Source organism: Barbus barbus (assembly GCF_936440315.1).
Source record: "Barbus barbus genome assembly, chromosome: 2".
NCBI lineage: Eukaryota > Metazoa > Chordata > Actinopteri > Cypriniformes > Cyprinidae > Barbus > Barbus barbus.
Window position 1 is genome coordinate 18,367,639 of NC_136730.1, and position 24,713 is coordinate 18,392,351.

Genomic DNA, 24,713 nt, shown 5'->3' on the forward strand with positions numbered 1-24,713 from the left:
TACACAAAACACCCCAGACACCTATCTTCACGCCTTGTGGCATTGCACCCCAGTTAAAGAATTTTGGGAAAATGTTACTGAGTCACTATCCAACCATATGGGATGTCACATCCCATTGTCTCCTTCCCTCTGTATATTAGGTGACACATCCATAATCAACTCAAACGATACAGATAGTAAATTACTCTTAGTAGCTCTAACTATCGCCAAGAAAACTATCCTCATGAACTGGAAATCAAGGAATAGCATACATATTTCATCTTGGAAAAACTTAATAACAGACTACATCTCCATGAAAAACCTGTCAACTTCCACTCAAAATAATACAACAGAATTGAACCCCTCTTTGTTATCTCTCATAAACTTCCATCAATCATGAATCCGTTGACCCTCTCTGTCTGAAGCCACCCTCAACAACACACCATTCATCAATATCTACATAAGATTATGGGGGAGGGGGGTTAGGAAGAGGTAGCAACAAAGGCTAATATCAAACTAAATCAAAAACTTAAAATATTTTTCTATTATTAATATTATTATTATTATTATTATTTTTTTTTTTTTTTGTCTTTCTCTATCCTTTTCTTACGGTTGCTTTCTGCTATCTGCACTTTTTATTTATTTATTTTTTTTTCTCTCTCTTTTCTTCTCTTTCTCTTTTCACGCCTCTGGGCCTCAGTTGGCTGTGGCCCTGTGTGGTTGGGTTTAGTGGTTGGTGGGTGTGCTGTGGGGCCGGGGGCCTTGTATCTCCAACCTGTACCAGCTTTGGCCTGGTTTTCTTGCCTCTGGCAGGTTCAGCACTACATGCCTTGTTTTTTTTAATGCATCACTAGACGGTATACATACATCTATTTTAAAACAAGCAAGGGAAGAGGAGAGAGGAGGAAGGAGAGGAGGGGAGGGAAAAGAGAAAAAAAAAAAAAAGGGGAAAAAGAGAGAGAAAAAAAAAAAAAATGCATACATGTATATCAGACACACACAGGGTAAGTGGGACGTGAGCATGGGGGCCTGGGCTTTGCACTGGGCTGGCTCCACACTGCACGTCACACTTTTTTAATGCATTATACACTTAACAATACATATACAGTACATATGTGAGGTAAACATGGCATGTGAGTGGCGGCCGGGGCTGAGACTTTGGTCCTTGTGCCCTGCAGCTCCTCTCCTAGATGGCTCGTCCTGGGCCTAAACTATGCCTTGCCCACGGAGGGCCCAGAGGCAGCCTTACAATATCTTACTCTTTTTAGCTTTATTATTATTATTGTTATTATAATTATTTTCTCTCTATTATTAATATTATTATTATTTTGTTATTAATACTATGATTACTACTATTATTATTATTATAATTATTTTCTCTCTATTATTAATATTATTATTATTTTGTTATTAATACTGATTACTACTATTATTATTATTATTATTATTACTATTTTGTCCTCTTTCTAATCCTCCAACTTTCCCCACATTTATTTATTTATTTATTTTTTAATTAATTACTATCCTCTAATTTTTGTTATTAATGTTACTATTATTATTATTATTATTACTGTTATCATTACTGTTGTACTTTTTTTTTTTTTTTTTTTTTTTTTTTTTTTTTTTTTTGATTAATTTATTAAATTTTTTGATTATTTTGTTTAGTATACTTCCAAACCCAACACCCAGTCACACACACACACACACACACACACACTCATACTCACACAAACCATGTTGGCTGTCATGTATGTTTTGTTGACCCTGGTTACTCTGTATCTGATTTGTCACCTGTAAATAGCATGTTTGTTTACATAATAAAAAAAAAAAAAAAAAAAAAAAAAAAAAATATGCTTGGACACAGAGCTCTGTGAACAGCCAGCCTCTTTAGCAATGACCTTTTGTGTCTTGCCCTCCTTGTGCAAGGTGTCAATGGTCGTCTTTTGGACAACTGTCAAGTCAGCAGTCTTCCCCATTATTGTGTATCCTACAGAACTAGACTGAGAGACCATTTAAAGGCTTTTAGTAGGTGTTTTGAATTTTCACAAGCCTCCTGGTTTTCATCCAAAATATCTTAAATTGTGTTCCGAAGATGAACGAAGCTTTTACGGGATTGGAAGGACATGGGGGGTAAGTGATTAATGACAAAATTTTCATTTGGGGGTGGAGTATCCCTTTAAATATGGTCTGAAAATCTACCGAGAGGTTTGGAAATTTGAGTCTTGAAAAGTATGGAATTTTGAAATTAAAAATGTGTAAGAACCCTGGTTATTAATTATTTTATATTATTAGTATATAATTATACGGACTCCTACACATATGCTCTGTTATTATATGTGGGGGAGGCCCTAATTATTCCTGGATATTAATTATATACTGTAGTGGTGAAGGGAATTAATCTAGCTTTAGCTGCACCTCATTAACTCTCTCTGGCTGTCTATCTTCGGCCACAGAACAGGCATTGTCGCCTGTAAGGGCTTGGGAATTCCTTTGAGTGAGCTCTGACTGGTCACGTGACCCTCGACTGGGAGGCCTGTCCAGGGTGACTGCTGTTTCTGTGGGTCTGGGATATAAGCAAAACCAAGGTGTCCTATTTATCCCCCACTTTCCCCTCTCACTCATCATTTTGCCGCCTGTCCTTCTTTTGTTTCACTTTCTTTTGCTCTCTCTCTCCCTTACACACACCCTGACAAAGGGACCCCCTGGTGAATGAGGCTGTTGTTGTACAGTTGCACATCATTGTGCTTGTGTATGTGTACGTGTTTTGCATCACAGATTCTGGCTGTGGAATTCAGATGTGGGAACAGCCTCGTTTTGGTTGTTAGCTCAGAGCTAAGAACATGGACATTGCACAACAACACATTATCTAATAAATAAGACCACCTCTCCCTGTAGACAGATTTAACTGACTCCTGTTCAAAAGTTTGGGGTCAGTAAGATTTTTTTTATTTTCTTTTAAAGAGATCAATGCTTTTATTCAGTAAGGATGCATTAAATTTACCAGTGACAGTAAAGACATTTATAAAGTTACAAAAAAGTTTTTCAATGTGTTCAGCATTGATAATAAGAAGAAATGTTTCTTGAGCAGCAAATCAGCATATTAGAATGATTTCTGAAGGATCATGCGACGCTGAATACTGAGTATAATAGCTGCTAAAAATTCAGCTTTCCTATCAGATAAATTGTATTTTAAAATAAATTGAGATAAATAACAGTTAATATAAATGTTTTTTTGTTTTTTTTGTAATATTACTGTTTTAAACATGGCATGTGAGTGGCGGCCGGGGCTGAGACTTTGGTCCTTGTGCCCTGCAGCTCCTCTCCTAGATGGCTCGTCCTGGGCCTAAACTATGCCTTGCCCACGGAGGGCCCAGAGGCAGCCTTACAATATCTTACTCTTTTTAGCTTTATTATTATTATTGTTATTATAATTATTTTCTCTCTATTATTAATATTATTATTATTTTGTTATTAATACTATGATTACTACTATTATTATTATTATAATTATTTTCTCTCTATTATTAATATTATTATTATTTTGTTATTAATACTATGATTACTACTATTATTATTATTATTATTATTACTATTTTGTCCTCTTTCTAATCCTCCAACTTTCCCCACATTTATTTCTGAAGGATCATGCGACGCTGAATACTGAGTATAATAGCTGCTAAAAATTCAGCTTTCCTATCAGATAAATTGTATTTTAAAATAAATTGAGATAAATAACAGTTAATATAAATGTTTTTTTGTTTTTTTTGTAATATTACTGTTTTAAACATGGCATGTGAGATAAATAACAGTTAATATAAATGTTTTTTTGTTTTTTTTGTAATATTACTGTTTTAAACATGGCATGTGAGTGGCGGCCGGGGCTGAGACTTTGGTCCTTGTGCCCTGCAGCTCCTCTCCTAGATGGCTCGTCCTGGGCCTAAACTATGCCTTGCCCACGGAGGGCCCAGAGGCAGCCTTACAATATCTTACTCTTTTTAGCTTTATTATTATTATTGTTATTATAATAGTAATATTACTGTTTTAACTGTTTTTTCTAAGTGGGTCTTTCAAAAACATCTTTCCAACTCAAACTTTTGACTGTCAGTGTATTTATATATTAACATATTTTAGTCAGGCAAAAAAACAAAAAAGAAAAAAAAACATTAAGAATGTGTAATTATAAAGAATTATAAAGCAGAGATGAACAAAACCAGCAAACATAACTTTGAATGTTCAGATTTAGTCTGTCAGTAGCAAAGCTAAAGGTGAGTTTTTATTTTGCTTTTGATTCATTATTGATAGCATTATAGCATAAATATTCAGCATTAAATTTTTTAGGATCGATGGCTTTGTTCTATTATTGGTATTGTAAATTTGTGGTATTGTAATTTCAAATTGTCAACATTTAATGATTAAAAATGGTTATAAAATCTTCAAGTTTTTAAGCAAACATCATCACAATTCTGTCAGAGAGAGAATGAAAGAGAGTGTGAAGGGCCTTGGCTTCTTATCAGCACATTCCTGCCCTGTGGAATTGTGTGTGTGTGTGCTGGGCAGATAACTCTGTGAGTGTTCATTGGGTCAGTGCAGCGCTGATTTAAAAACTCCTGTGGCAAGGCCAGAATCTGCAGCCTGGTTATCGTCTCTGACCTGCCAAGCGCTTTGCCACTGCAAACTTAAAATAAAATGTGTGTGTCACAGTGAGAGAGATAATCCAGTCAGTACATACATCTTTACCATTATGATTTGAGCTAGGAGGTTGTTGACTCAAGAGGTGGGTGAACTGCTCTTGAAGAAGTCTTAGTGAGTGTACAAGATGTTACTTAAAGAGTTTATGGGCTGTTATTTTGCTGTTATTGTTACTTTTCTCCATCTGGGTTGTCAGCTCAGAGGTGTTTGGTTGAGTTCAGATGACCTCGCTATGAGGGTGCTTGCAAAACACTGTGGCAGTAAAGGGTCAGTGGGCATGTTCAAAGCTGAATGGTTGAATGCTGGGAAAAAGAAGGTCTTATCTGCATGTGCACGGACCCACACACAATCGTGGACGCACTCTAGATTTACTCATCAGTAGAGGTCTAAACATTTCATCCATTGTTATTAAGGATGTAGCACTATCTGATCACTTCTGTATTTTCTTTGATATATTGATCTCAGTCACCACTGAATCGAGATCTGTCTCTATCAGTAAGAGATGCATTAACGAGAACACAAGTGCGCTATTTATGAAGGCAATGTCATTAACACCAAGCATTTCTGCAGACCCTGTTGATCTTCTCCTGGAGTCATTTAACTCAAAAATTAAGAATGTTATTGATGATATTGCCCCGATAAAGGTCAGCAAGAAGACGGGGAAACAGAAATCAATTTGGAGAAAATCAACAGCAGTTCAGAGCATGAAAAGACAATGCAGAAAAGCTGAGCGGATGTGGCGGAAGACAAAACTCGAAATTCACTATAGCATCTATAAAGACAGCCTTCATGCTTTCAATGTGGAACTAGCCTTACCTAGCCTTATTTCCAAATGACTACAGCCCCATTGACACCCTCTGCCAATGCATTGATGAAATGAACAGTTGGATGTGCCAGAACTTTCTTCAGTTAAACAAGGAGAAAACTGAAGTCATTGCATTTGGAAACAAAGATGAAGTTCTCAAGGTGAATGCATACCTTGACTCTAGGGGTCAAACAACTAAAAATCTAGTCAGAAATCTTGGGGTGATTCTGGAGACAGACCTTAGTTTCAGTAGTCATGTCAAAGCAGTAACTAAATCAGCATACTATCATCTCAAAAACATTGCAAGAATTAGATGTTTTGTTTCCAGTCAAGACTTGGAGAAACTTGTTCATGCCTTTATCACCAGCAGGGTGGATTACTGTAATGGTCTCCTCACCGGCCTTCCCAAGAAGACCATTAGACAGCTGCAGCTCATCCAGAATGCTGCTGCCAGGATTCTGACTAGAACCAGAAAATCTGAGCATATCACACCAGTCCTCAGGTCCTTACACTGGCTTCCAGTTACATTTAGGATTGATTTTAAAGTACTTTTACTTGTTTATAAGTCACTCAATGGCCCAGGACCTAAATATATTGCTGATATGCTCACTGAATATAAACCGAACAGACCACTCAGATCATTAGGATCGAGTCAGTTAGAAATACCAAGGGTTCACACAAAACAAGGGGAGTCTGCTTTTAGCTATTATGCTGCCCGCAGTTGGAACCAGCTTCCAGAAGAGATCAGATGTGCTAAAACATTACCCACATTTAAATCAAGACTCAAAACTCATCTGTTTAACTGAGCATTTGAATGAGCACTGTGCTATATGTCCGAACTGACTGCAGTGAATTTATGTATAATCATTTTCTTTAAATTCATTTTAAATCAATTTCTATATCATTTTAAATTTCCTTGTTTTTATTATTTTTATTTCCATGTTTTTATTCATTTTTAATGTCTATTTCACTTTCTTTTATGTAAAGCACTTTGAATTACCACTGTGTATGAAATGTGCTATATAAATAAACTTGCCTTGCCTTGCCTTATCAGAGGGTCTTGCTTGTTTAAACACATAGCAGTTAGTGGTGAGGACTGAGTTACTCATGGACATTTTAGACTGTAATTCAGACTGTATTTTATGCAGTTTTTTAAAGAGTTGTTTTTTAGAACTCGTATATGATCTCACACTTTGTGTAGCGAGACTCTGCAGGTGTTGGTGGATCTACCTAAATTATTCGGTAGGGGTGCGCCGATCTGATATTCAGTATCGGTATCGCTCCGATACTGGCATTTTCTGCAGGATCGGGGTGTCGGTCAGACTAGTCTCAGCCTCAGATGTCACGCCCATGGAACGTTGGCTAAATGTCTGATGCATATGGCATACTTATCTGGAAACACTTCAGGAGTTTCGAAGTTGTTGTCAGATTGGTTAGATTATACAGGATTTCCTGGAGACGTGTGTCGAGTTCTTTAACGTTCCACCAGCGCTTTATGACTGATGTAGCCTGCCTATCCAATTAATTTAAATTAACTCCAAAAATATGAACTAACCTGAAAATATTTTTATCTTTAACATGTTATTGGTACTTCCAGGCTCTCTCTCTCACGCACGCTCGGTTTAAAATCACCAAATAGTTTTGAAGTAGCCCATGCACGATAATATCGTGTATCGGTGATCTCACAGGCTGGCGATATAACACTATGCTGTGGTGCCAAACCCCCTCACCGTCGTGTTTACAACTGACGAAGAGCACTTGTCAGGATCAACTAAACGCTGAATTTTCAAAAGTATGTGAAAAATTTAAAGTTGGTGGCATAGAATCTGGTCTGTTATTGTGACGACATTTCCATGCACCGAAACATGATTGGTTGCTTCACCTGTCAGTCATATGGCCTCTTGGGCGGGCCTTCGCCATTCAAAGCGGCCAAAGTTCCCAGACCTTCAGCCGTCAGTTTGAAGGTTTGGCTACGCGAGACTACGGTCATACGAGACTGATCCAAATCTGATATTCTGCATATACTATTGTGTTATTGTAAACCCCCCACGAAAGCCACAAAAACATCATAAAGCACTATAAAGTTGTCGTGCACTATATTCCAAGAGTTCTGAAGCATTCCACAGTTTAATGTGAGGTAGCTACAGGAAACTCTTCTCTCCGCTGCGGCTGTCTGTCATCCTTAATTCAGCATTCAAACTGCGTGTTGCGTTTGGTTACGACAGTCAAGACAATGAAACTCTCTCCAAGATGATTCAGTGTTCCTAATATTATACTTGATCTGTAAATAAAGATACATGGTTTTCCATAAAAGGACTTTATCTTGCTGGAGTTTCGTTTTGTTTCTAAATCGTGTCAGATCTTTCTACCGTGTCAGATCACATCACTGGAGTAGAGATCACTATGATTTAAAACTGTTAAAAGAAAAGGCTCAGATTTAATCACACAGATTTAATAAACTATGCATCAATGTCTCTTCCCTTTGTGCTTTGAACTTTTCTAGGTGGAGTGCTCTGCCTGCACGCTGTGACTCTGTGTTGCTTCAAGCGCATCATTCTGTGCATGGGATGCGCTTTGTGCCGCTCTGTATTGGAGCCTTTCGTATCATAATACTTTTGCACAGAGACAGATTATTAATTGCCTTTCTTGTTCGTCTTATCTATCATATGTTGCTTCCTCATTACTGTGCTATACATTTAAAAGAAATGTTTTTAATTTAGTATAGTAGGCCCTATGTATTTATATATAAATATATTACATTTTTCATGAATGTATTTTACAACCATACAAAGAGCAATATATAACATTTTACCAGATTTAGTCCAATACTTATTCACTTTTATTTGTTCCCCACTAAATAATGTTTGTTTGTCTTTTCACTAAAAGTTTAGATTTTATAAAATTATGCACTCATGATTTTTCTAGAGTAACTGAATTATCCGCTAACCTAGTTTGTAATATTATTTTTGTCATAGATTATGGTTATATGTATTTTTTCTGTTATTTTTCTTTATACGAAAGTTGTCTATATTTAGTTGATTGTTCAACACGCATTGAGGTATAGAAATTCTACACTGATTTAAAAAACTGCGCTGGTATCGGATCAATATCGGTATCGGCCAATACTCAGAATTTTTGGTATCAGATTTGGATCGGTTCTGAAAAAGTGGTATCGAGCCACCTCTAATATTAGGTTATTATGCAAGTCAGGAAACCTTCTTAAGATGTCAGATACATGAGATGGAGTTCACTGTCCTGTACTTGTATGTTAGGGGTTTACTGGCCTTCTCTTGCTGATGACGGCCTTTGTCAGGCTGTGAGGACCTTTAAGAGAAGTGTGGTGGAGATTAACTTATTAATCCAAGTGCACAGGATTAGAGGTTTTTATATTTTTATTTCTACTTCGACTTTGCAAATCAAACATTCAGACTGTCTGCTGTGTTAGTAAAACGTGAGAACAGGGTCTTGCAATTAGTGCTTAATATAATTGTTTTCACCGTTCAAAAGTTTGGGGTCAGTAAGATTTATTTTATGTTTTTGAAAGAAGTGCCTTATGTTCAGCAAGGCTGCATTTTCTTTTATAATATTAAAAATCTTTAAAAAAAAATTCACAACATTAAAAATGTATTTACTGCCTCTTTTGATCAATTTAATGCATCCTAGCTGAATACAAGTATTAATTTCTTAATAAATAAACCTTAAATTTAAACTTTCGAATTTGTGTTCTGCATTCTGTTTCTCTAAATGAGGGATTTTTGCTCAAGGTGATTTTAAAATCTGAATGTTAGTCAAACAGAACTTGATTTTGACGATGTTTGGGAAACCTGATGACACATTTTGTACTCATCGCAATTGTTGCTTTTGTAGAGGTGCAGAAATTGTATACATATTTAACTGTCCTAAAAGAATAATTTGAATGGATGTGAGTTGTAAGGTGAGGTAAGGGTCATGGATGGATTGAGGGTAAGGATGAAGAAGGGTAAGATGGTCTTAACTTCATCAGCTTTTATGTACAAGATCGACTAATTGAGAAAGTCTATAGTACTGCAATATGAGAGTGTGTTTTCAGAGAGGTCCACGTGTGTTGCTGTTTGAAGGGTGCATCCACCGGTAGTCAGCAGGAAAAGCAGATAAAGTCGCCATGGTTACGCTTACTATTATGACATCATGAGGGTACTGCTGGCGTGCTGTTCTGCAGGAGGTGCTGGCTTCTGATTGGCTGACAGTGATGATCCTGCATGCTTAAATTCGAAAGCTTCTGAAGCACGACTGAGGCAGTGGCAGCAACCCCCTCCCCTTAGGCCAGTCTTTCTGTTTACTGTCTCGCTCTCTCTTTCTTTCTCTCTCCTGCTCATTCACGGCTGCCATGGGCTATTTTTAGACTTTGATTGTCAAGAACTGCTTAACCAGATTAGACGTCTCTCTGTTTTTCTCTGTCTGTCTCTCATTTTCTCCCCCTTGGCGTCATGTGGTTATTATGATACATCTCGGCTAGTTTGTTTCAACTTCGCTATTGATTATGATATAATTTTTATCATTTGGGTGCAACAATGCTTTGTTTTGACCCTGAAAATCTGAAGCAGCACATTTAAGGGATTGTTCATCCAAAAATATTATTTTTGTCATTTACTCATTCTCATGTCGTTGCAAACCTCTATGATCTTCTTCAGTGGATTACAAAACATGCTGGTTACCAAAAAGTTTTGGTGTCCAATGACTTCCATTTGTTTGGGCAAAACAGAGATATTTCTCAAAATATCTTTTTGTTCTACAGAAGAAAATGAGTCATACAAGATTGGAATGACATGAGGGGGAGTAAATCATGAACCATCCCTTTAAACCTACTGCCAATGTCACCTACCTAGTGCCATTGAAACAGTGTCTCTAAGGCCAGAGCTGGTACACCTACTTTGGCTATTTGAGCCGAGTCAGTGGGAAAGACTGAGTATAAATGGGCAGATTGTTAGGATTTAATACATGTCTGTAGAATTATGGACTGCAGTGGCTTCTCTCTTTTGTTTTACTTGAAGGTGAAGAGAATCAGCTGATAACGGCAGAATGGGAGATTGAATAATGATGGTCCTTGTTCACTCACTCATAGTCTTATTTAAAATCGAACACCTTTGTCATCTTTATATGGTCTCATAGTTCTAAGAAAATGTTTTTGATTGAGCACATTAACCATCTTTATATGATCTCATATTCCTTATTAAAGGTTTGAACACTCTTTGCTGTTTGGCACTACATCAGTAGCTATTTACAAGGAATTGTGGGTCACAGCTTTTCTGAGATTTGCATAAACTAACTTTCCTGTTTTTCTGGAAAACAGCTTTTCAGAAATCACCAGAGTAAATGGCTTGAAATTCGATCTGTGCTGAGGCCTTTGCATATATCGTGTATTAGTAATTTCTACATTTTTTTAGTGCTGTGTCAAACGATTAATCGCGATTAATTGCATCCAAAATAAGTTTTTGTTACATAATATATGTGTGTATATTGTGTATATTTATTATGTGTATGTATAAATACACACACATGCACGTATATATTTAAGAAAAAATATTTATGTTTATGTATTAAATATATTTATGTATAATATAAAATATCAATATATGAATGTACATACATGTAAATATTTTTAATATATATACTGTATTTGTGTGTATTTATATATACATAATAAATATACACAGTTAGTGCTGTCAAATTAATCATTTGACAGCACTAATATTTTTATGTTAGACTTTTTTACACGTTTCATATAATTTTTAACACTGTTGTTGGCATGTTATTCTATATCATTATCACAATGAACAGGAAGCCGACAGCACAGAGAATCATAGGTCTGCAGAACAGATGCACAGAGCTCCTCTGAATCCAACTGTTAAAGAATTACTGCGTTTAAGATGGATTTGGGCTGCGTGTATGCATGCCAGTGTGTTATGAGTGTGTGCCTGTCTAAGCTAGTGGCTGTTTGAAGAGAGAGAGCGTTTGTACATCTTTTTCAGGGCACAGCCCAGGGACCAAAGCAGATTGTGAGGAAAAGGGGAAAAAAATATGGAAAGATCATGTGACCTTTGCATGTTTTAAAAATAACACAGGAGAACAGAAAATAATCCTGCTGACCCATCATTGTGAATATAGGTTAGAGAAGCTATGCTTTTTTTAGGATTACATCAGCAAATTGCAAAAAGATCTATAAAACATCTATATTTAGAGGATTTCATGGAATCGAAGTGCCATTGTATCAGTGACCTGACAGTGCTGATGGCTTCACATTTGTTTTTTTGTTTTTTTACACATTTCTCTTTAAAAAGAATTGTCTGTTAAAACATCTATAGCAATTTAATTAAATATTATCGAAGCTACTTTTGAATGACCTTCGTTGGAGAAGATGCTTTTTAGAACCAGATGGCGGTGCAATGATAACTACATCCAGAGGCTAATAAGCAACACTAACCAGCACACCTTGACTATTTTACTAGATATACAGCTGTAATGTTTCATGTTGTCCTTGATCATGTGATCTCAACTGCAGTCGAAGAGGATGTAGGCTTGTCCCAGAAACAAAGGATTAATGACATCAATTGAGTGAACTGATGGTCATAGGTTGCTCTCGGTTAGTAATCCTGGGAATTTAATAGTGGTGATCTTGATAGTGGTGATCTCAGTAAAAATAACAGTAAAAACAGTAAAACTGTGAAATATTAATACAATTTAAAACATTTTCTCTTGTAATAAATTAACAAATTTAATTTATTCCTCTGATGGCAAAGCTGAATTAAGTCATTACTTCAGTCTTCAATGCCACATGATCCTTCAGAAATCATTAAAGAAGAAAAAATAGCTGATGCCTTTATCAAAAAGTCAATTTTCTCTTTTAACTGACAGACAAGACCTACATTCCTACAGCTGCCGTATTGAGTATTACAATTTTTCTTATTTTTTAGTGAGGTCTCCATGTCCTCCTCATTGCACCATCTCTGTCTTTATTCCCTCTGTATCCATTACAAGCTAATCAAAATGAATCTTGTTTCCATTTGCTGCATTATTAGGATGTCAGACCTGCATGCGAGTTGGGCAACACTATTAGACCACTTGCACGCTAGAGGAAGCTCTGATGGAGCGTTTGATGGATGGGATTGCATAAGATCTTGAGGGTATAGGAGAAGCCAGGTCAGTTTGAAATCAAGCAGAAACAAAACAAATTGGATTTCTCAAAGTCCCATTGGTTTACATTACAGTGTATTGCAATTTGTTTGAACTTTTAGCTGCATCACTTTTCCAAATTTGCATTTTAAATCAGTGAATTGGTATGATTTATGTCTAACATGATGTATAAGTGCCCATAGAGCCTTAAATAAAGTGATCTTTTGCGTGTGTGTGAGTCCTTGTAATAAACACACATGCTGCAGTTCACTGCAGTAGACAGCGTGAATGTAAAGAAGCTGCAGGTATCTGTGTGTGTGTGTGTGTGTGTGTGTGTGTGTGTGTGTGTGTTTTGCAGCTGTAGGTAGCAGACTGCACACAGTCCAGGGCTGAGCATGAGCAACGGTGTCTCATTTCCCCCATCACTAACACCCCCACCATCTATTGTGGGTGTGTTTCTCTCTCCCTCCCTCCTTCCCTCCTGTGATCCCTCTCTCTCTCACACACACACACACACACAAACACACAAACCACATGTATAGAGGAAGAAGCCGTAAGGAACTAGTACTGCAGTGGGAATTTTTTTCTTTACACCAAGTAGGATAATATTTCTCTCTGCCTGACGCAAGTGTACATCCATCCTAAGAACATGTGGAGTTCCTGCCTGTCATTCTAATGAGGGATCTTTAGCATGCCGGAGGAACGGGCTCTGTGTTTGTGCACCGCCGCCGGCCACCTGACTCTTTCTGTGTGGATTTACATTAAGCGGGAAAGTGCACAGTATACTCCTGCAGTGTGTATGGATCTTGGCCGAGACGAAGAAATGCATGGATCTTTGTTCTTATAACCTGATTCAACCATCTACCGCTGAACTGTGAGTGTTACACTCTGCAGCAGAGAGGATTATGCCATTTCCCACATGCAAAAATGAGCGTCTCTAAATGGGTTACACACTTAATTTAATCAAAAATCTAGAAAACTATGAATATTTGTGATATTTGAGAATGAAACAAATGCTAGAGCCTTGTCCTTAGAAAACATCTGCATTGTGTGGTGTCTCAGGGCATGTGAAGTCGTCAGATTGACTGATCAGTGTTTGGGCTTTGCAGGATGGGCTGCAGTAAAGGTGCTAAATTGTTGTGTAACTAAGATTGGATTTACACAGTCAACCTTTTTTTTTTTTTTTTTTAAAGATCGTGTTGCATGCGTGTCCACAGCAAAAATTAGTATGTGGTCACTTTTGGATCTGGTTTTGATGCATCTGATATCTGACCAGACAACCAACATTTAATCTCTTATAATTTTTTTCATCATTGTTAGCCGACATGATTTGAGAGATTTGTTCTGGTGTAAAGCTCTTGGTGCTCAAGTAAGGGGATGTGTTGGAATTTCTATGTTTGAATCATTCAGGGCAATCCCAGGATGGCAGCATTAGGATACTGGGCTGCCCCCAGTAATCCTGATTCAGGAGTGTGTCCGGCCCTTTCTGGTCTCCTTACCATTTCTCTGATACTCTTGATTTGCATAATCTATTGTGTGATACATCTATTCAAACATTATTATTATTTTTTCTTTTAGATTAAGGACATGCAAAATGGTCATTCATTAACACTTCTGAAGAATACTGCTAAAAAGCGAACCGATGATGCTAGATAAAAGTAAACACTCTTGGAAATCAATACTTTTATTCGGCAAGGACGCAAAGACATTTTTTTTTCTATTTCAAATTATATATTTAATATAAATAGGCTATATTTCAATATAAATGTATTTTTAATGAAATATCTATTTTTTCAGAATTCATCAAAGAATCCTGAAAAACTGTAACGGTTTCCACAAAAATATGAGCTGCACAAAAGTTTTTAACACAGATAATAAGAAATGTTTCTTTGGAACCAAAACAGCTTATCAGAATGAAGACTGGAGACTGGCTGCTGATAATTCAGCTTTGTCATCACAGAAATAATTTACACTTCAAAATATATTAAAATGGTAAACAGTTACTTTAAATTGTAGTTACATCTTTACTGTATTTTTGATCAAATAAATGCAGCTTTGGTGAGCACAAAATACATTCACAAACATTTTAAAATCTTGCAGTGCCCAGTTTTATACCAGTAGTGAATGTCTTCAGTAGTGAAAGTAGATCAAAATAAGGACTAAAACCTCTCTGGTCTTTAGTGCACTGAGTGATTGCTGACATAGTCCCTGTCCCAAATGACCCCTCTTTCAGGCCCATGCTTTGAAAATGTAGATGTCACACAGAAAACGCATATCAGCTACCAAAGAGGAACTCATGTACGCCCTTAAGAGTCATAAAAAGACAAATGGGACAGAGGCCATGGTGAACATGTTTTTGCTTTTGCTGCTTTGCTGTTCATATGGTCAGTTTATTTCAGTGCATTCTGTCTGAACGTATCGGTTAGTGTGTAATTTGGTATTTGGTAATTTGACATTTTTTTTTTAAATATTCGAATTAGTCATATAATTCATGTAATTACGTATTTATTTAATTTTTTTGTGATGTGTACAACATTGTGTTTTGTTTTCAGTGATGTTGGGCAATTCAAGGTGATCCCACCCGGCTTGGGTGTTTTCTTTTAAAGTTGAAATTACTCTCTGCAAACAGGAAGGAGCTTCCTGCAGTAAATTCCAGCTCTTGGTTGCGTCCTGTCCAGTCCAATCAGAGCTCTGCTCACACGCTGGTGTCAACGGTCAACTGTTTCTTCCTAAACACTCAACTTTCTTACAACAGGGACAGAGATTCAGTATTCTAGGTGATGTGTGTGACCTTACTGAATCATTGGTGCAGTAGTTTGTTTCAACAACATGAAAATGCAAGAAACAGAAATGCAATTACAAATAGAAATCTAAATTAAGAAGTATTAATGAATGTGAACATGCTGCTATCAGTTCAGCTGTTTCTGCCCCATTTTACCCTGTGTGGGTTTGTCCCAGGGTAAGGCTAATGGATAATTTCCTGTTCAAAGCAGAAAGGACATGGTCAGCACCTTAACCAGCAGGAGATTTTCTGCAGAAAAGAGCTTTAATGTTTAGCAGGGAAACAAAGACATAAAATTGCTCTTTAATTGCTTCAGAAGATGCCAAGATTTATTGTATAACATGAATTGCTCTAATATTTTTATTTGAAGTCTGTAATTTGTGCTTTAATGTGGAAAATAGACAAACATGTGCATTTGTGTGTGTCTGTGTGTGTGTGTGGCTTATATCATGCTGACATTTGCATCATCAATAATAGATTAGTGGTTCAGGTTGAAGTCTCTTTCGCAGTTCTACGTTACGGCTCTCACATCTGCTGTTTATTATGTCCTCCACACTAACACACTTCTCAGTCTCCTTTTTTCTTGAGATGGCTCTAATTTCAGTGGTTGTAGCAGTTGAGAAGATTCACAGGAAAGCTAGCCATGCTGTGTTGTGTTAATATACGTGTGTATCTATTTGATGTAGGCGTGAGAATGAGTTTGCTGGAATGTTCTTTGAGAGAGAGTTCAGATTACACACTTGGGTACATCTGGACCTCCCTACTGCAAGCAGTCAGTATTATTTGAAACACTCCGCAGAAACCTGTATTTAGACCGTAAATTATAGCTGTGCTGTTTTAGTGTGTGCTGAGGGGTCTAATGACCAGGACGCTCATTATTTATTAGCCACGAGTGCCACAGCTCGCTAGCAAACACCCTGGAACTGCTTATCACTATCAAAATCCTAGGGGCTGTTAACAAGCAGTTGGTTTCTTCATCAATTTTATCGATCCAGAGAGAAATCTCCACCACCTTTTAAGCTGGCTGCCCATTTTAGTGAAGCTGTTGGCCTAGAAAAGATGGCCACTGATCTACTAGAAAGCCTCTCAGTTTCACCTGGCTGTCAGAGCTTACTATTAGCTGCCTATTTGGGCTCTTTGAACCCCTGCTCTCTTTCTGGCAGGTCTGAGGTCTACTTGAAACAAAGACTCTCTTTAGTGGAAGAACGATTCTTTGGCTCTGAGCGGGACTGCCCAATGTCTGCCCTTTGTTTCTTGGCGCAGCACTACTTCAGCTAGGCCTCAGGCCTGAATAAACGTGAATGTATAAATATACCCAGGCGTTCTTGTGCACAAAAAGACTTATTGTTTGCTGCTGCTTGTAGGGAATTATTAGATCTCCGCTGTGTTTCAGACTCTTGTTTTGCAAAATGAGACCTTGTTTTGAATTGCCTTCAGGAGATTTATTTTGGCTGCAAAAAGAAGTTTGTGAGGGCAACTTTTGGACAACTTTTTGGGTAAAAATGGATTCTAGATCTATAATTTAGCAGGAGCAGAGTGGAATTTTAAGTTAAAATTGGTCAAATCTGCAGAGGTTCCTCTTAAGAAGTGTTTTAGGTGTCAGATTTGATCTCTGTTGAGCTTTACTGCGCTCAGATTTCAGAACAGCGTGTTTACTTTGAGCTCTGTGTTGTTGTGATTAATTAAAAGATAATGTCATCAGATTAGCGAATCAGAAGTGCTTAGCCTGACTCATATAAACGGCTTCGAGCACTGTGGAGTGACTATTACCTGACCAAACACACTGCTGACAATCAGCTTCCATATATCCATATGTTTTCTCAGCAGAGATAAGATCCCTGGAGTTAAAAGGTCATCTTTGAAACGACAATGAAAATATTTTTTATGAAAATTTACGGAATTCTATCCCTCCTTTGAAGGTCCATTTCACTAAAATGTTGATTCCTCAAAACATTCATAAAGGCATTACAATTGTAATTTAGATTAATTGAGCGGTAATCCAAGTTTTCTGACGAGACAGTCATTTTACATGTTGAACAGATTTAATTTAGGGTTTTATTTGGATTGTATTTGTTAGTGATTACTTGCATATTTTTTTTATTTGTAAGTAATTACAAAAATGGTACACGGAAGCAAACGTGCTTTCTTGATGCGCAAGAACCAATGAGAATTGTTCTGTTTTTTTTAAACAATATAATTTTTGTGTTGAAGATGATAAAAAGTCTCATGGGTTTGTAACAACATGAGCGAGGGTAAATCATGACAGAATTTTTGAGTGAAAGATCCCTTTCATTAATAGACCACTGAAGACAAGGAACCTTGAGGAAGTGTAAATGTAGTTCTTTCGAGACTAATGTAAATGTTACATGTAGCTAAACTGAGCCAGAGGTGGCTGATGCAGCTTTGGTCATTTTGAGTGCTCACCCACATATAATATTTGTATATAAACATGTATAGCCTCTCATACCATATTGCTGAATGATATGTCATTGAAAATCATTTGACGACTAGCTGCTAAGGACAGTTAAATGTCTTTATGATGTCTTTAATCTTTAAAATTGCTAAAATATTTGTTAATGTAATGGATAAGTGGAACCAGAATCATTAAAAATCCTTAAGGCTGGAATACACTACATGGCTTTTCAACTCTGAAATGGGTTTTAAAACACTTTTCAGACTATGTACACTGCCCACCAAAAGTTTGGAAACACCCCTGGCAAAGTGTGGTTTTGGACAATATCAGCATAAATCCTTATCATTTTTTGGTGCAAATACATTCAAGTAACTTGACATTATCATTGAAGACCAGCAATAAAACATAATAATGGCAATATATACATGTCAAAGACAAACATGCCCCTTTGCCATCTGTGATCCCTGGTTACTGGTTTAAACTTGGCCCAGGTTTTTAAAAGAGTTTTGGGTCAGCACATCTTAATAGCTTCAATTCACAGATTGCCAATTCAAAGTCAATGTTTGAATAAACTGACAGCTCGGATGCCCAGATTATGCAGAGCTGTAATAGCTGCTAATGGTGGATATTTTGATGAATCGAAAATTTAAGTTTTTTCTATGTATAAACTGTTCATGTAATAAAATATGTTTTCGTAGTTTGTGTTGTCCCTTAGTGCAAAATTATCACACATTAAAAAGGGTTCATGCCAATATTGTCCAAAACCCCACTTTTCTAGGGCGTTTCTAAATTTTTGGAGGGCAGTGTACATGGTTATGTACAAAACTGAGCCTTGTACAGTAAACTAAGAATCACACACTTGCAGACTTTCAAGTTGTTCAGAACAAACTCCTGCAGAAACATGCACCTCATTGCTAGGAGGTGCATGGCAAGTAACAACAATGTGTTCTAAAATTAGCTCAAAATATCAAACATGTTCAATATCCTCTAGCTGGATGGATTTATAGTCTTAAGCTAAAAACTGGACTCCGTGCTGATCTTACACTACATCGTTTTCTGTGGAATCTGTCAACTCGGATCTTCAGACTGGCACTGATTTTCGACATTTAGCGTTGTTGACTCGTCTAGACTGTAAGTCTAAAAAAATAATTGTGCAAAAGTCCTGTAGTGGGTTCCAGCCTTTATTGTTCCACTCCTGACCTTGCCTCAGCTTTCACGCAGGCGTAATGGGGCCATTCTTCTGAAGCCTGAACAGTCTGCTGTTCTTCTGCCACCAAGGACAAGAACCCCTAGGCCTCTCTCTCTCTGTCTGTCACATGGCTCGCTGCATGGGCATTTTTCTCATGGTCGGGGCCCCTGCTGTCGGCTCTTACAGTCCGATGAATCCAGTACCTCTGACCCTACAGACACATTAAAGGAATGTGTGGATGAGGGTCAGAGGAGGGGATCGAGGCACGGTGAGATTGTGGGAGGTGGATGCCTTTCAAATAGGACAGATCCTTTAACAATAAAGAGACAGAGGGGTAGAAATGGGGGCATGAACTGAATATTGCCCCTGTGCCAATTAGGACCATGAATGAGATGCTTGCTAAGCAGCGTGGTAAACAGGTCAGAGGGTTAAACTGTGTTTTCAGTGCAGATATGCTGGATGTTTAAGTGTGATGTACAGTGGGTGGTACAGGAAATATTCCTTATGTGTTTATGACGATTTTTCTGGTGTTATAAAATGTTTTCTCATATTAAAATGTTTTATTACTGTCTTATATTGACACACATAAATAGTTTTCCTTGTTCATTTAGTGTATAAGTGGTTAAAATGCAGTTAGACATACACAATGTGTGCACCATTAGTGCTTGAGTCTGTTTTCAAACTCTCAGACCTACTGTAATAATTTATCCAGCCTGGCATCTACAGTACAGGGGTGAAGGAGCAGAAGCACAAACAGTTCACCTCAGCTCAGGGTTAGAGCTATAAATACCATCTGCTCTTCCTCTCCCTGTCTTTATCATTCCCTCTCTCTTTTTCTGCATCTGTCCCTTCTGACTTGTACCAGTGCAGCTTGTTCATGTTGTAGCAGTTTGTTTGTACGATGTGTGCATTGAAAGCAGAGACATGAGTGGGATAGCTGTCATCTGATTGGTTAGATAAGAAAAGTGGGACAACCCTGGCAACACTTTGCTGTACCATTATCACATATGAGTATGCATATCTCTCGCGCACCGTCGCTCTCTCTCTCTCTGATACTCGTTCTCTCTCTCCACGTTCCCTTCACTTTTGTCGAGCCCGGCGCCTCATAATCACACAATCCCTGGGTCCCAATGTGCATACTATACACCCTATCTGCCCTAAATAGTATTGAAAATTACTAATATCACAGAATTTAGGATGGCTAGTGTGCACATTGGGACGCAGGCAATGATTACCTTCCACGCTGCGATGAAGGCAAGAAGTTGGGGTCAAACCTTATCAAACGATTAATTTGCGTTAAAAAAATATTAATGCTTTAAAATTTAAAAATGCGTTAACGCGTTAACATTGACAGCCCTAGTAATAACCCAGCCATAAATTAAAAGTCGCATGAATTGATAGTGTTGTCTATGCAACCTGCTATAGATCTTATTGTGAACGATTTTTTTTTACCTTGTAATTTACCCTGTTAGACAACAGTAGTGTTAATAAGCTTTATTAATCACATGCTTTTATTAGGCACGTGCTGTAAACTTCTATGAAATTTCAGTGATGAAAAAAGAACTGTAACTGGGTTTGCACTAGGGCTGTGCAATTAAATCGAATTTGATTATCATGCGCATCTCGTCAGTAAAACCGGTTTCTTGATTAGTAGTTAATCGCCATCACCTGCTTTCAAATGGAGCGGGAATTACTACACAGAGCCGTAGTTCACCGACAAGATAGGCAATATTGCGTTCATAATCGCAGATGAATCACCTTCGATTATGAACATGAAATTACCTAGCTTGTCAGTGAACTACGGCTCTGTGTAGTAATTCCCGCTCCATTTGAAAGCAGGTGATGGCGATTAACTACTAATCAAGAAACCGGTTTTACTGACTAATTGCACAGCCCTAGTTTGCACTTTGTTTTTACAGGCTTTTATGTTTCTGTGCTAAAATGAGGATAACTCCTGTTAATGGCTGTTCTAGTCATTGTAGTGTTGTTGTTTCAGTTCTGCGTGTGTGCGTTTGGTGCTCATGGGCATAGTCAGCTTTGCAGTACTGTTTAGCCCTATGGCAGTCTTTGCTCAGACCAACACAGACACACACAGATTTACTTCAAGCATGGAGAGCTGGTTTGTTAAATATGCTTAAGACCTGCAGCTCATAGAGTTCAGAGTAAAATCATCTGACGAAGAGGAGAAATACCTGCTGATACAAACTCATTGTCTGTGCTTAGACTGTCTTAACTGATCGTTTTCTCTCTGTCTCTTTCTCAGAGTACAACAATGGAGGAAACTGTAATATGGGAACAGCACACGGTGACTCTTCACAGGGTGAGTGTTCAACATCGTCTCTTTTTCCTCTTCTCACTTGGTGCTTCAATTTTCTTCCCCTCTACATTTTCCTATTTCACCATTCCTCATGCAATGTTCCCAATATTCATTCATTCTTTCTCTTTCTTTCTTTCTTTCTTTCTTTCTTTCTTTCTTTCTTTCTTTCTTTCTTTCTTTCTTTCTTTCTTTCTTTCTTTCTTTCTTTCTTTCTTTCTTTCTTTGTCTCCAGATTTGTGTATCCCTGATCTAAGTAGTATCTAATGTTGATTTTGGCCATGAAAATTATTCGTTCATATGTGTATTATGGGTAATAACCAGGATATTAATATTAGTGCATCCCTACTCTTTCTATTTGTCTGTCTTTCCTCCTCCTCCTCTCTCTTCTCTTTTGGGATGGCTAGTTACAGGATGTGTGGTCATTGAGTACACAATAGCTGATCCCCCAGATGGCAGGAAGCAGTGTGTGAGAGGACAAAATGCCTGCTCTGTTCCACTTCCTGTTCCTGCATGTTCCTAGGCTCAAACCTATCTAAACCAGAGTCTGAGAACGAGTCAGAGATTATTCAATAGTCAGTTGGGCACTGTGAAGTACTCTATGAAGTACTGTGGTCACTCACACACATCTTGGATCGGTTTCATAACCTGATGTCTGTGTAACACATCAGTTCAGTCAATCCCACTTGTGACCTGTTTTTTGATGTACTGACAGCCTAGACAAGATAACAGGTGTACGAGCGCTAAGCCTTTTACTAGGGGCTTTTTTTATAAGTGGAATCTCTTTAGCGGTGTCAGAACGCTCCTGGCTAACAGTATTACATAGCTGCCTCTGTTACTATCCGCAAAATAAACAAGGCTGTATTCTTTCCCCCTGTGATTTATATGTGCTCCTCACCTGCACAGACTCTTGTTATGATTTATAGCTGTTTGTGTTTGGAGGAAGGCCAGATGGTTTGGATGGCAGAGAGGTAGAACAGACCTGTGTGTGTGAAGACGCCCAGTGAAATCAGGAAAGGCTCTAAACAGAGCTCTGCCATCTGTCTGGAGTCTGTCTGTCACTCTCTTTGTGATTGCTTGAGTGCAAAAGTGAGAGCTCAGAGCTTCAGATACCTGGGAGATTGAAAAGCTGCCAGACATTGCAAATGCATATCTCACACACACACACACACTCACAGTGTAACCTACATATTGGTCATTAGTGGTCGACCGATATGGGTTTTTTGACGATATCTTGGAAAGCAGGGTGGCCGATATAAAGCTGATATAATATTATTTATTTTAATTAATATTTAAGAAATTTGAAAACATTTGAAAATGGATTAAAATATAAATTTGTAAAATAAACATACTTTAAGACAATGTATTTTATCACACACAAATAAATATTTAATAAATATTAAATAAAATTATAATTAAACAGGAGGTAAATACTGTAACCAACAGGGCACCCTGTATTCTGGGTAGTTTGTGTGCTTTGGGATGATATTATTCAAATAAACCCAAGGTAACACTCATATTACATACAGCACACATTGATAATGACATGAACATGACAGTGGGAAAATGCATAAAGCGCAGCATAATTTGAAATCATGAGTTTAAAGTTTGTTGATCGCGCATCTCCAGTTAAGCTGAACTCTCCTCCTGTCAGCATTTAATTCACAAGGACCGACGGTTAAATCCAGCATTTAATTCTCTGTGTGACGGTCCGATCGAGCAGGATACAAATGCACACTTCACAAGATCTCAACTAGATTCCACTAAGTCTGCAAGTTTTGTGAAATTAAATGTTCATTCAAAGATTTGTTTAAATGATATAAATGGGTATTTGCTGAATGCTGATGGCAAACGAGAAAGTATTATAATGTTTGTTTTCTATTACTATTTCTATTACTAATTACATTAAAGCAATCACTATAATGCTTTTTTGTATACATTTTAATTCTTTTGTTTAACTGTTCTGTCTGATTATTAGATAGACTTCTATCCATATTAGACAACTGAATGACGACGGCGAACAAGAGAGAGAACGTGAGCACTGTGTGCTCAGGCGCTTCCTTTCTCAGCGGCATCAAAATAAAGTCCCGCATCGAACATATCGGCCAAACAGAAAAAATTATCAACCACTAGTCTTCATCATTCTATCCCATGTAATGTAATTATTCAGAGATGTGCTGTGAATTCCAGCAGCTCACTCTACACTGTGTATGTTCATATCCTTTGCAGGCACCAGGTTTCGGGTTTGGAATCGCCATCTCAGGGGGCCGTGACAACCCTCATTTCCAGAGCGGAGAGACCTCTATAGTGATCTCAGATGTGCTTAAAGGGGGACCAGCGGAAGGACTTTTACAGTAAGATATTTAATATTTAGGATATTCAACATTTAAAACATATTTTTAACTAACAGTTAGTTATTTAAATGAAAATACATTTTTTATAATTTAATATTTGTATGTATAAAGATAAATTTTAAGTTCAATAAAAAAATCATAATAAAAAATCATATGTCTAGCTATATAAATACAAAAAAATGTATGATTGTATTTATCTATTTATATATCTGTGAATGTGTAATAATTGTATGTAATTATAACTTATACAATTTACTTTTAAATCTATATTTGTTAAAACATTATTTATATAAAAACATTTAGATTTTTATTTTCTTCACAAAAAAAAAAAAAAAAAAATATATATATATATATATATATATATATATATATATATATATATATATATATATATATATATTAAAATATAATATATTTATATATAATCTGTTTATATGTAATTACAATTCTATGTAATTATAGCATACACATTTTTAATTCTAATTTATAAAAAAAAATTCTATATATTTTTTGTCTGCAGAGAGAATGATAGAGTGGTGATGGTAAACGGTGTCTCCATGGACAATGTGGAGCATGCCTACGCTGTTCAGCAGCTGAGGAAAAGTGGAAAGAATGCCAAAATTGTAAGTCAACAGCACAGCGTCATCCCTCGTACATTGCATCAGTCCTGTACAACCTTGAGTTTTAACTGGGCTACAGATGTGAGTAGTGGGCTGTGATGGAGGATGGAAGAACTTGAGGGAGGCAGGACGTGGAGGTGATCAGTCATGACTGAACTTTACATTAAGCAGTGAGGAATGCTGGGAGTCAAACTGCAGTACTGCAGAATATTTGTCTTTATGAGCGTACAGGAGCTGTTAGTCAGTGTTTAGACACTTTGTGTTTTTTTTGTCCTCTCTGAAGAGACATGACCTTTAGAGCTAGATTTTTTTTTAAATGCAGAGTTTAATCAGTACGTCAGGCTTTCTGTGATACGAATGATATGGATACACACATTCACAGCCGATACTGACATAATTGATGAATCCACACTTTAAAT

The 24,713-nt window shown here is 37.2% G+C and overlaps 1 protein-coding gene across 5 annotated transcripts in view; it reads left to right on the plus strand.

Moving 5' to 3' along the window:
• The window catches only part of LOC306878825 (tight junction protein 1-like), an 81,925-nt gene that overhangs the window by 17,180 nt on the left and 40,032 nt on the right, over positions 1-24,713 (plus strand). For all 5 annotated transcript variants that reach the window (XM_079431372.1, XM_079431373.1, XM_079431374.1 and 2 more), the window contains exons 2-4: positions 21,270-21,326; positions 23,550-23,674; positions 24,195-24,297. In XM_079431372.1, coding sequence (XP_079287498.1) covers positions 21,270-21,326; positions 23,550-23,674; positions 24,195-24,297 — 285 coding nt within the window. The remainder of the gene's footprint in view (positions 1-21,269; positions 21,327-23,549; positions 23,675-24,194; positions 24,298-24,713) is intronic.